The 12,207-nt window shown below is 39.8% G+C and overlaps 1 protein-coding gene across 5 annotated transcripts in view; it reads left to right on the top strand.

Annotated features, from left to right (window-relative positions):
- Positions 1–22: 22 nt before the first annotated feature.
- Positions 23–12,207, top strand: part of LOC112573886 (protein FAM135A-like) — a 34,977-nt gene continuing 22,792 nt past the window's right edge. The window contains exons 1-9 of one of the 5 annotated variants that reach the window (XM_025254548.1): positions 1,564–2,915; positions 3,032–3,088; positions 7,837–7,918; positions 9,375–9,472; positions 10,091–10,230; positions 10,400–10,470; positions 10,601–10,774; positions 11,402–11,495; positions 11,625–11,778. In XM_025254548.1, the coding sequence (XP_025110333.1) occupies positions 3,067–3,088; positions 7,837–7,918; positions 9,375–9,472; positions 10,091–10,230; positions 10,400–10,470; positions 10,601–10,774; positions 11,402–11,495; positions 11,625–11,778 (835 nt within the window). In that variant the 5' untranslated portion in view covers positions 1,564–2,915; positions 3,032–3,066. Of the gene's footprint in view, positions 135–1,563; positions 2,916–3,031; positions 3,089–7,427; positions 7,589–7,836; positions 7,919–9,374; positions 9,473–10,090; positions 10,231–10,399; positions 10,471–10,600; positions 10,775–11,401; positions 11,496–11,624; positions 11,779–12,207 lie in introns of those variants that run through there. The other 4 variants (XM_025254550.1, XM_025254553.1, XM_025254551.1 and 1 more) reach the window with 4 other exon arrangements.

The following is a 12,207-nucleotide window of genomic DNA, read 5'->3' as shown; positions in this document are numbered from 1 at the left end:
CCCACGTACGGGGTCAGAGGTCGGCAGAGTTACCTGTGGGTCGGCCTCAATATTTTCGACTGTGTCGGGCTGGTAACATTCCAAACACCCACGCCCTGTGGCTACACAACAAACCTATGAACATGGGGTGAAAAGTGCGTATATGATGGTGTTCGTTTACCCAATGTAATGTGAAAAGTGAAGCTCACAACTACACAAGCCTTCACAAGCTGCCCGCGTTGCTATTGGCAATCTTTTCCTTTCTAAAGAGAATAGGGCTCTACCATCAAATTTAAAATTTTTATATCCTGATAGTTCTGTAATTTTGTTTTTGGTGTGATAGTAACCTTTTTGGGCTTCAACACCCCTTTTAATGCTTTCCCACCCTTTTTTACATTTTGGTTACTTATTATGTTGGCCTTTAAAAATATATCATGTTTATAAAGAATTATAGGAAGTTTTTATTCCAAAACCTTTAAAGTTACAACTAAATGTACTTTTTGCCGTGATATAGCCATAGTTGCTAGCACGGCATTAAACACAAACAAACAAACGAACAGTTGCTATTGGCAGAACTGGTGTCAAATGTTCCAAAAAGTCTTTTCTACACAAGTATGTCGATTCAAACATCACCATATTATTCTTTTCGGAAATTCTTTTTACGTTCGGAAACGTGTCCTTACCTAGCGGCCCCTGGTCCCGGCTTTTCGTGGCCGGGGTGAATACCCACTAATTAAGCCGGTTACCCCCTTTCTCATATGCTATTCTTTCTCTCACCGGCCTTGTCATCTATATACTCTTTTTGGACCTCACTGCATGGTGATCGAGGGCCTTGAGTAGGCGGAAAGCCTTGCGGTTGTTGGCCCAGGTCACACCCTTATCGATCTCACTGCATGTCCTCGATCCGTGATTCCCTGGCTGCCTTCCGTATCTCGCTGTTGACCTTCAAGGTTTTTCATCTCAAATAACAATTTGTGGGCCTCGATCGAGCATCTGCGTCTCTTCCAACCCGGTCCAGCGTACCTCCACCAGTCCATCAACTTCCCATTTGAGCTCTGGAATGAGATCACACACGTTCCACGAGCCAGTCGTTGCTCTTGTGTTGATCGCAGGCTGGGGCTCCTGCAGGCTCGACAGCGGTGGGCTTCTCGATGGCAGCCTCTGTGGTGAGAACAGACGGGGCCCGCGAGCCGTATCTTGATGCCCGCCCACCATCCCTGTTCTAGATGAATGCTGTCGTCAAAAGACCACAATGTTGAAGATTGAATGCGTTTACAAATATTTTTATGATGATCGTTGCCAGGATGTGCACATTTTGTGTTCTTGCCCATTAAGATGTTTATTGCTGTTTGCGACAGACAAGATCTGAACTGTCAAATTCGCTACCACAAACGTCACCCCACCGTCTGAGTCATATCGTCCCAACACCGAAAGCCACAGGCCCTAAAAATGTGATCACCAATGATACAAGTAACCATTAACGTCAGATACAAACATCCAGAAAGAAGAAGAAGAAAACAAACAAAACAAAACAAAAAACCCGAAAGCTTTTATTTACAAAATCGTTTAAAGATAAAATCACGGTTATACGCCATTGTGAGATGTGTTCACTGGAGGTGTATCGTTAAACATCCATTTATGTTTAAGATGGTGGCTAAACTTTTCGCATATCTTCTAAGAAATAGACGGCTGAGCTTGCATATGTATAGTGCTCGAACAATGTCTGGCTATGTTGCTAATATCTGACGTTAATATCTACTTCTGCCATTGGGACGATTGGTCTTTCCGTGTTGGGACAACATAGTCATGACTGTGACGATCGAGTTGACAGGCGGTGGGGCGATATGGAAGGAGGATATGGTGTTTTACTCCGAGCCAGCAACTAAGGCTATATCACAGCAGCAAAGCAGACGGCCCCGTAAACCAATGCTACACGCACAGAACGATCGATGTGCCCGAGACGAGATCTGAACCTACAACCGCCAATCCGCACTGTCTTCAGTATCTTGTGACAGGCGCTAACCGTTGCGCCACCGGACTGTCGGGCAACATGCGACCACGACTGCTGCAAGCTATAGCGCTAATTAAGTCACACAGAAGGAAAACCAATCACTCAGATGTGACCGAGTCTTCTAAATATCGTATATAATATCATCATTTTTTGCAAAAGGAGCGTGGGTGGTGTAATTAAACCACGTTGATTTACTTGTTTACGAGGTTCGTAAAGCTGTTAGGACGTCAGATGACCGAGTTGCGGCGACACTACCTACATTACGTGACGACCTATTCGTGTGGCGTCTCGATCTATATCTTCATACGTCTACAACTCCAAACCGAGAACTGCTCTAACTTTTCACGTTATCCAAATTATCAGTATAAAATACCCAGTGGTTGATGCTCATACGTCTTCACGTCCATGCATTAAAATATTGGGGAGCCACAAATATTTGACCATGGATGTGTAATACAAGTTCGTGATTTGCCACAAAGGACACCGGAAGAAATCAGCCAACGATGATTACAAATGGCGAATCATTACGAGGTCGACACTCAGCTGTTCCTGTTAATTAAACGTACATTCAGTCAGCGTCATCAACTAAATCTTGTTGTTCACCGTCAAAGTACCAAGTTATGACTGCCTGTATTGTTTATGTTTGAGTGGGTACGTAGCGTACCCGTGTTGCCGACCAGCGCCCCTCCCACCCAGGCCGCCTACCCGGAAGCATGTAAGGGACACAATCGCAGGACGCATGCGTGGAGTGGTTATCTCTCCGACATCGATGTTGGTTGACACAACACAACACGAGTGTGTAGCTGTCTCTCCGATCGATTTTGTTTGTCGTCCTATGAGTAAGGAGCTTGTAGTACGAAATAATGAACCCCTGTGCCTGCCATCTGATGTGAAGTGCGTCTGCTGCAGCTCGGCCCACACATAGGTAAGCAACTAATAATCGACACAATGCCAATAGGCTTAGTGACGTCAAGCCCAGAGCATCTGGCACAAACAGTCCGTCGGCGTCATGCTTGATCTCAGGCTCATTTTTCTTTGTAGCTGACATCGTGGACATATATCTCAAGGCAGCTGATATGGCAGTGACATATTCTCAAGGTAGTTTTATTTACTTTTTAAAGGCTGTTGCATGGCTTTAACTGTCACGTTTAGTTTTGCATGGCACCACATAGAAATCAGATTGGCATCGAGTGTGTCCTGAGTCATTGACCACAAGCAGATATTTTATTCATTTTGTATAATAGTGCGATATCTACTTTCGTAGAGGGCGTGCCAGATTTTAGGGACCCCTTCTGGAAAGCTGTGTAAGAAAATATATTTATAAATATCAGATTAAAAGACTGGTTAAAAACTACATTGTTAACAGAGAGGTTTGACATTGAAACTGTTAAGTGGACTAAACTTAATTCTAGCATTACATTTGCTAAATCTTTACAAAAACTACTGTGTGCTTTCATAACTAATGTTTCTGTACATGCATATTTATATATATATTTATAAATATCAGTTTAAAAGACAGGTTAAAAACCACATGCTAACAGAAAGGTTTGACATTGAAATTGTTAGGTGGACTTAACTTAATTCTAGCATTACATTTGCTAAATCTTTACAAAAACTACTGTGTGCTTTCATAACTAATGTTTGTGTACAAGCACAAATATATATATATAACATCGTTGTACTCATGCATGCGCATGCACGCACACACATATATTAGAGACATGCACTCCTGCATGTTTGCTTGTCACATGAAGATCGTTGCTTCTACAGTCTGGGTATATAACTTTATTTTTGATCTTGTGTGTTGGTGAGTTATCCTCAAAGGCATAAAGCACATAGCAGACTAGTGCAGGTATAGTTTTCTTTTCACATTATATTTTGTTACATAGCATGAATGCTGCTATTTCAGTTTCACACTGCACTTGAAACAATTGCCATAGAAATTTTGGTGAGTGCTGGTGTAATACACTGATATTTTCCTTTATGATTAATTATGTTTGTATTATAATAACTTCCCTAGCTGTCTGCTTATTGGGTAAGGGTGCATTAGCAAACCCTGAGTTCAGTTATAGTTTATGTTTTTAAGCTTTGAGTAGTTTGCTTTGTATGGCTGAACTTGAATGTATATTTGTCATTTTGATACATCTATTTGTGTGGCTATCTTGTGATTGTACACTTGTCATTTTGACACACCTATTTGTGTGACTTATCATTGAACTGTTTATATATTTATAAGTTTTATTTTTTTAAGTTTTCTAGGTAGAACCTGAGATGACTATCCTTATTTGGGCTTATATGTCATATAAATTTTACATTTTGTTAGAAATGCATTCAGTGTGTCCATATTTATTAAGATGGCACCATCATCATCATCATCATCATCATCATCAGGATATTTTATCCAGTCTGCCTACTCTCAGCTGAGTTTAGTGTGCCTTTTTTGTGTCTTGATATTTTTTAAATATTGCTCAATAGTTTTGCAATGGAAGAAGAAACGAGCGTTCCTTGCTGAAATTTTTGTTTATCGAATTACATATTGTTCATTTAAGATGACAGATTACTTAAGAAATTTTGTTGTTGTTGTTTTAATGATTATTAATAACATTTTGTGACAGAATAATCAAATAAAATATAAAAAATAACCATATACAAATGCATGGTTAAGAGGTTACAATGAAAAATTTTGACTATAATGAATGATTTTGAAAAATGTACTATTTTTTTCAAAATAACTTTCAGACAGTATCAACAATCATAGACCATTGATTTTAGTGTCTTTTTAAAGTACAAACTATGATCTGAATTTTGAAGGAATGTTCATTTTGATTTTTTTGAAGGTCTTGGAGATATGTTGGCAAAGTCATTATGAACATGATTAGGTAATGGTCCTTGCAATAAATGAATAAAGGAACTTTTTGTTTACTTTTTGACAAAAAGAAGCCTCGAAAGGCTAACCATTATTTGTACTCACACTGAGACCATGTACTAGAAGCAGGACCGTGCTTAGGGGCAGACAAAGCATCTGCCTAGGGCCCTCCACTTTTGATTAATATGGTAACTAGGCTCCAAATTAATCCCTATACCTTGGGCCCTGTAAGGGCTAATAATGGGACTGACTGGAAGTGCATTTCCTTTTTACAGAATATTATTTTATTATCTTTGTGATACTTTTACTTCCTGTGTGTAATGGTACTTGAAATCTGGTCACAGTGTGCCTTCTCTGTGAAATTGTTACATGTTATGCTGAACACTCTTCAGAAAATATTCATGCTAAAAATGTGTCCAATGCATGATTGTAGATGGGAGTTCTAGTGCCAGAACACTGCATCTGGGCTGGTAGTAGAATATTTCAAACTACAATTATTCTTTTTTGTTGTAATAAGTTGAAGGGATACTGCCTCCAACTGTTTTGCCAACAAGACTGGCAAATACACATGCTTACTTAACTATGTTATTAATAGTTTGAATAGGCAGTTTTCAGGAAATTGCTTGATGATGATGATGATTAACTGTGCTATGAATAGTTTTTATTTGTAGTTCTCAGGGAAAAAACTTTCTTTCTCTTTCGCCCCCACCCACCCACCCCTCGCCATCCCTCGCCATCCCTCTATAAATTCTTTTGTCACATCTACATCAAGGTTCCTTAGAAATGGATTTTAAAAATCAGCATAGTTGATTTCTTCTTTTTGTGCACCATCTTGAATATTTAATTACCAGACTTGCTGGTTGTGGGGAAGGCTGTGCATCCCCAGACAGGGCCTTTCTACAGTCTGTGCCTGAGCCTCCTTGTGCTGATGTGCACTTAGTGTATGCAAGAGGTCTTTGAGTCATAAGAAGAAGTAAAATGCATTGGAAAGGCTGGACAGTACAAAATACACCAGACATATCTGAAGCTTTTTGTTAACAATACCAGCCTGGCTTGCTGCTGGAAAGAATTAGGGTCATCCTATCTGCAAACAGTCAAAAACTAAATAGTTAATTGTGTCATGTGCAATAGTCCTTTCAAAAGAAAAGAACAAAAGAGAATACAGTGAGATTCTTATACTTGTTAAAGAGTGAGGCTCAATATTTTCACAGAGCATTTTAATAGGAAAGCTTTGTGCTAGGGGAAAGTCATACGATGAAACTTGATGGCTAGACTGTTTGAAAGATGTGCACTATGAAAAGAGTCTAGGTCAGCCTAACCTTACAACCTGCAGTGTTTGTTTTATTTTTATGTGGATGCTGATGGGGGTGTTCTGCCAGTTTTAGAATGAGGAAAAAATGTGCATTGTGTAGCTACTTCTTACCTTGTTCTCCAGTGCCACCATATAGCTACTACAACATTTCTTTCTACATTTGAGGCTGATTGATGTTTCAAAGCAGTGTTAAGTATCTAGAAGCTCGTGGACTTGTTTGTGAGTGCTCCCCAAACCCCTGTAGGTATCTGCAAACACCTCCACCTTCTCTTTTCATTTATTGTCAGTTTAAGCAGCGTCATTAAGACTTAGCTACTTTGATTCCTTTCCTGTGGCTTGTGGGTTTTTCTGATCACTTTTATCACACCTTTTTATTGCAGTTATTTTCACTCACAGAAGGAACCTAGTTGATTATTGATTTCCCCCCAGTTGTTCCCTAATTCCTATAGACAGGCACACCTGATTAGGTCCCACAGATAGTGTTGTTAGGCAAGAACACATCCAAGCCCTTTTAACTGTTCTCAGACAGGACAGATTTTTTCCCATGACATTTTCTCAGATCTCAGTCATTGAAAAAAATGCGTTAGAATAGATTCTTTGCATGACATTAAAGTCTTGGAAGATAAGACAATGAGCCTTGCTATTTCACTTTGGTTTATTTTACTTTAATACATACATTCTTCCCTGTACTGTTGTGGAAGAAGATTCAAATGGTTAAGAGAAACATCGGCAATATACAATGTGAAGATTGGTTTCTGTGCCTCAGGTGTAGTGTCTGCCATGTGTTCTCAGATTATAGGTCATGCAAACCCCACCCATGTTATACCCATTGCCCTTTACTGTAAGCTTTGACATCAACAGCTGGAAATGGATGTAAAGCACAAATTCTAGTCACAACCTCAGGTGAAGTATTTGAAGAGCAAATTATATTTCACAAAGCTTATTCAACAAAACCTGAAACACAGGAAAGATTAGTCTGCACTGGGATTGGAATGAGAAAGAACCAAATCTTTTATTTTGTTGGTTGGTGCAGATAAGTTCTTCCGGGATGAGATTGCAAAGGAGTTAACATTTACTGAATGTGTTGCTGACCTCCAGTCCCCCTCTGTCCAGTTAGTTGGATGCATGAGATAAGGCCTCATCATTCTCAGCTGAAATAGGATATCCTTCTTTGAGCTTAATGAGTGCCTTGATGTGGCATTGCTGTCATAGGGGATAACGAAAACCGCAGATTGATTGACTTGCCTGGAGGAGCTGGGAGGAGGTTAATTAGATGGTGGTTAATTAGATGCAAGTGATGGGGCAGTGTTGGAGTTCAGGTCTTTTGGGAGATGGATGTTTCAAAGAGCACTGCAAGTATCAACATGCTGGTTTAATTACATCCTAATTGGTTTCTCCATCATGTCATGTGCTGGCTGAGGTAGTATAGTCAGGAAATATTGCTCAGGCTACATATAATTATACTTTACTTTAATGTGTAATGCATTGACAATGAGGCACACTGCTTCATAGTTATTTTGAAATTTAAAAAAGCAAGTGGTGCTTTTAGTTTTGCCTCACATAGAACTGTGGTATGGTAAAGACATACACAGAAACAAAGCTAACAGGGGAAGAAAGATAGGCATTCTGAAATACAAATGTGGGATGAAGATGTTGGTTTTGTTTCAGATGCCATGTCTGAGCTTCAAGCCACCATAGAGTTGTCAGTAGAACTCGGAAAGTTCTACAATGTAGACCTTTTCCAACGTGGGTAGGTATTGTTATTTTTTAAAGAGTCATTGGGTAAACTGCACATTAGTTCTGAAGGTTATAAAAATATATTTGAGAAATACTCTGAGGCTTTTGTGTTTTTAGTACATTTTCTCATTAAAATATTCATTGTTACTCATTTTGTAAGTCCTGTATCTTATCCTCTCTTATCTACAACTACTTTTTACCAAGGTTGATGAGGATCAACAGGACTGACAGTTGTGGAATTGTGCATGCACAGTAATGAGAACAGTCTCAGCTGGCTGGCTCTGAAGATGTCTGTGTACCAAATGTTTGTCACATAAGTAGGCTATCTTAACAAATACACTTCTTTTATGTCCATGGTATTTGTAAAAATCTTTGGTATTTAGTGATAGATTAATCCTGTGAAGGGTGGTTGCACTAGACTGATCACAAGGTTGTGAAAATGAAGGTCTTGGCTGGTGTAAAGTCACACATTATATTGTTTTGCTCTGACAATCTGCATATACTTTATAAAACATCCAGATAGTCATTTAGCAGTATTTTATTTGTAATATATATGATAAATATTTATTTGAATGCATTAAGTGACTCCTTTTTCAGTTTAAACACCTCATGCATGAGGTCCTTTGTGACGGTTTTAATAATGTAGATAATAACATCATCATCAACAATAATTTGTTGTCCTTTGTGCTCCATTTAGATGACTAGCTCAAATGACATGAGTCCATCATCAAGCCCATGACCTGGCTGAGGTTTAGTAGTTTAGGCAGAGCACTGTACACATGATAATAGGAGATAGGTAATGCCTGGCGTAGAGTCACAGTGAGAGCATTGTACATATGAAAATAGGAGATAGGTATTGCCTGGTGTGTAGTCTCAGTAGTCAGTGAGAGGACGTACCCCTCCAACTGTCTGGGGATCAGGTTAGGTCAGTTAAGGTCATTTGTGCATCTATCAACTGAGCAGGAAAACAAAAATGTGTCAACAATACTTTTCTGGGTGAAGAAAACCTTCAAGAAAAGACAACTTTGGGAGCTTGACAAAAAAAATCCTCACCACAACAGCCACTTAGGGTTTTTATGTTGATCCAACATTTTGCTGGAAAAAACCATAAATATATACTGCACAGTTCATCGTTTCCACCACTTGAGATGTAATACCTTGCCATGATATAGCCTTACTTCCTGGCATGGTTTAAAACACTAACTCACTCTCTCACTCAGTAGAAAAACTCCCTCAGTATGTCTCTCATTACATCCAGAGTATATCTTGATCATGCTATACAACGTCAGTTACATTCTACAGCATGGCAATGTGCAATGTAAGAAGTCTGAGCTATTTAGAGATGACTGATGATGTTGACTGAACTCACGATAATACCATCCACTAATTTTGTTTTAACTATGGTGCTCATTGACGTTTTCTTAAATCTGCTTCTTTATTTCTTGAAGAATATTTTTTGCTAATTTCAGGTCTTACCAACTTCGGGTCTCTCTGAAAACTCCACCGAAATTCCCTGCTAGAATTGAAGTCAGCTTAAACAAGCCTGCACACACAGAGAATTTAACAAGTATAGTGACATGGTTTACTTTCCTGCTTTAAGAGCAAGAGTTTAGCAAGTATACTGTATACTGACATAAGATTAACATTTCCTTGCTAAGACAGATTAGTATTATAATGCAGCATTGCAAGAATGACCTGGCTTTCCCTTTAACTTTACAGAGAGAGCCACAGGACTTTGGTCTGTCTGGTGTTTTTATGTTTGTAATATGTGGAGAGCCTGGATTTGGCTGGAATATGGTGTTACAAAAGTTCACATCAGTGTTTACTATTATTATTAATATATTGTACAGGCTAAAAAGAAGAAAGAATACTATTCCTCTATTACTGTTGTACAGTTCCTCTGTTGCTTTTGTACTTTTCCTCTGTTACTGTTTCGTCAACTGTTGTACCATTCCTCTATTGCTGTTTCTATTACATTTCTCCCATTAATTATTCCTCTCTTAATTAATTATTCCTCTCTTACTATTTCTCTCATTAACTATTATACTGTTTTTCTTATTAACTGTTATATTGTTTCTATACTACGATCTTTTTAGCCTTTTTGCAACTTGTCCTTTTTACAAATATGCCAAAAAGTGTATGACTTCTTAAAAATGGCCTAATTAACCCAAATGTCTGTTTCTAGGATCTTCCCAAGTCTGCACAGCAGTCCTAGTCAATAATGTGGCATTAACGCGGACATTCCAGATCTTATATCGTAATGAAGATATTAACATCAATGATGCAATCCTGTATCGTATTCACACCTTGGTGGACAGTGCAAGAGTGAGTCTGCATTTTGTATGCTAGATTCAGTTGCATATCACTTGTATGTCAGTGAGTTGTGCCTTAAGCAGTGTTGTCATGTGCTGGTGTCTTTTAGGCAGTGTATGGTGGGTGTTATTGTTGACAGTTTAAGACTACAACATAATGTAATGGATGCTGTTGTTGACAGTTGGAGGAAAGTCTGGAAAACTTGGGACTGCAATTGGTTGTGGAGCTGTGGTTTGGGGAGGATGAAGGAGGGTAAGTGGACATCACACAACAAGGGAAGAGAAGATGGAGTGTTGTAGGTGATGATAGTTTGAATGTTTACAGAAATGATAGTAGAGGGAAAATGAAGTGTTGTAGGTGACAGTAGTTTGAATATTTACAGAAACGATAGTGGAGAGAAAATGGAATGCTGTAGCCAGCGTACACTGCAGCTGCATTTCAGCCCCACCAAGGGCCTGCATCACCACCTTCCCGTGCTTTTTGATTATTTTCACCTGTCGGCAGTGGAGGTGACTATACATGCCACCATGATCGCCATCCATCAGCCATATCTGAAGTAAGAGAGTTTATACATGCATACATGTGTGTGTGTTTTTGAGGTGTAGGGAATGTTTTTTTTATACATGCACAAATGTGTGAGGTTGTGCGTGAGTGTGTATGTTGTATGTGTGTGGTGGCAGATATGTGTGTGTGTGTTGGTTGGAGGAAGGTCATTCCTTTGTATGTGTGTGTTGGGGGAATGGAGTAAAGGCATGCATACATGAATACGGGAGAGAGGTGTGTGTGGGGGGAGAGCAGTGTGTGCAGGCATGTTTGTTATCAGTTTATAAGCTGTATGGGAGAGATGTGTGTGTGGGGGGAGAGCAGTGTGTGCAGGCATGTTTGTTATCAGTTTATAAGCTGTATGGGAGAGATGTGTGTGTGTGAGATGTCTGTGTATGTGTGTGTGTTGGGGGGGGGGGGAGGACAGTGTGTGCAGGCATGTTTATTATCAGTTTATAAGCTGCTTTTCTCTGACCTTGTGATGTTCAGTGTAACCATACAATGTTGTAAGTGAAATTCAGTATCTTTTGACTTGGGATTGAGGTATTGCAGTTGCTTATGTGTAAATCAGATTTTGTGTAAAATAAACAAGTATTCTTGTGACAAGTGATTCCTGTCTCTTTTGGTTTGGTGATGACAGCATGCCCCGCCCTCACAAGTCTTCCTGGGTAGGGCAGTCTCCAGACCAAGCCACACTGGAGGCTGTATACTTTGGACAGCGACCTCTCTCTGGGGTTAGTGATTGCTGGTGGTTATTGTGCATGTATTTGTGTGTGTGTGTATGTTTTTGCATGCATAGGCTCGTGATGAAGTTAAGAGTTTGGTTTTCATTTGGAAAAATGTTCTCTTGTGGTTCCTGTCAGCAGTTGCCTGGCAGTGTTACAAATTCCCGGATGCAGCAGGCACATGTCATGCATAAAAAGATCTGCACTCTGCTGCTGTCAGCACATGAAAGTTTGCAACAAAACCTAGTACGATGCCTCGACAAACTACACCACACCACCACCCTCAAGCTGGGTAAGCTTACAGTATCTCCATATTTGGTTAGTGTCACTGAGGTACTAGTTTGGAAAGCTTTGAACACGTTCATATTTAGTGGATATCACTAGGGTACTAGTTGTAAAGAGAGACAAGGGAGAAAAGAACATAGCCAAATATACTGGAGGTAGGAAGGAAATGAAGTAGAAAAGAGGGTGTGAGGATGTAAGAGTGTGAGGATGTAGGGCTGTGAAGGGGGAGGAGTGAGAAGATGTAGGGGGTAGGGCTGTGAGGGGGTTAGAGTGTGTGGATGTAAGGGTGTGAGGGGGTAGGAGTATGAGGATGTAGGGGTGTGAGAATGTAGGAGTATGAGGGGTAGGATGTAGAGATGTGTAGGGATGTGGGGGTGTAGGAGTGTGAGGATGTTTGGGATGTGAGGTGTGAGGAGAGTGAAGTAGAGTTTTTGCC

The sequence above is a fragment of the Pomacea canaliculata genome, linkage group LG10, assembly GCF_003073045.1.
Source record: "Pomacea canaliculata isolate SZHN2017 linkage group LG10, ASM307304v1, whole genome shotgun sequence".
NCBI classification, from domain to species: Eukaryota; Metazoa; Mollusca; class Gastropoda; order Architaenioglossa; family Ampullariidae; genus Pomacea; species Pomacea canaliculata.
The sequence above is the reverse complement of the archived record's forward strand: the minus strand, read 5'-3'. Positions and strand labels throughout refer to the sequence as shown.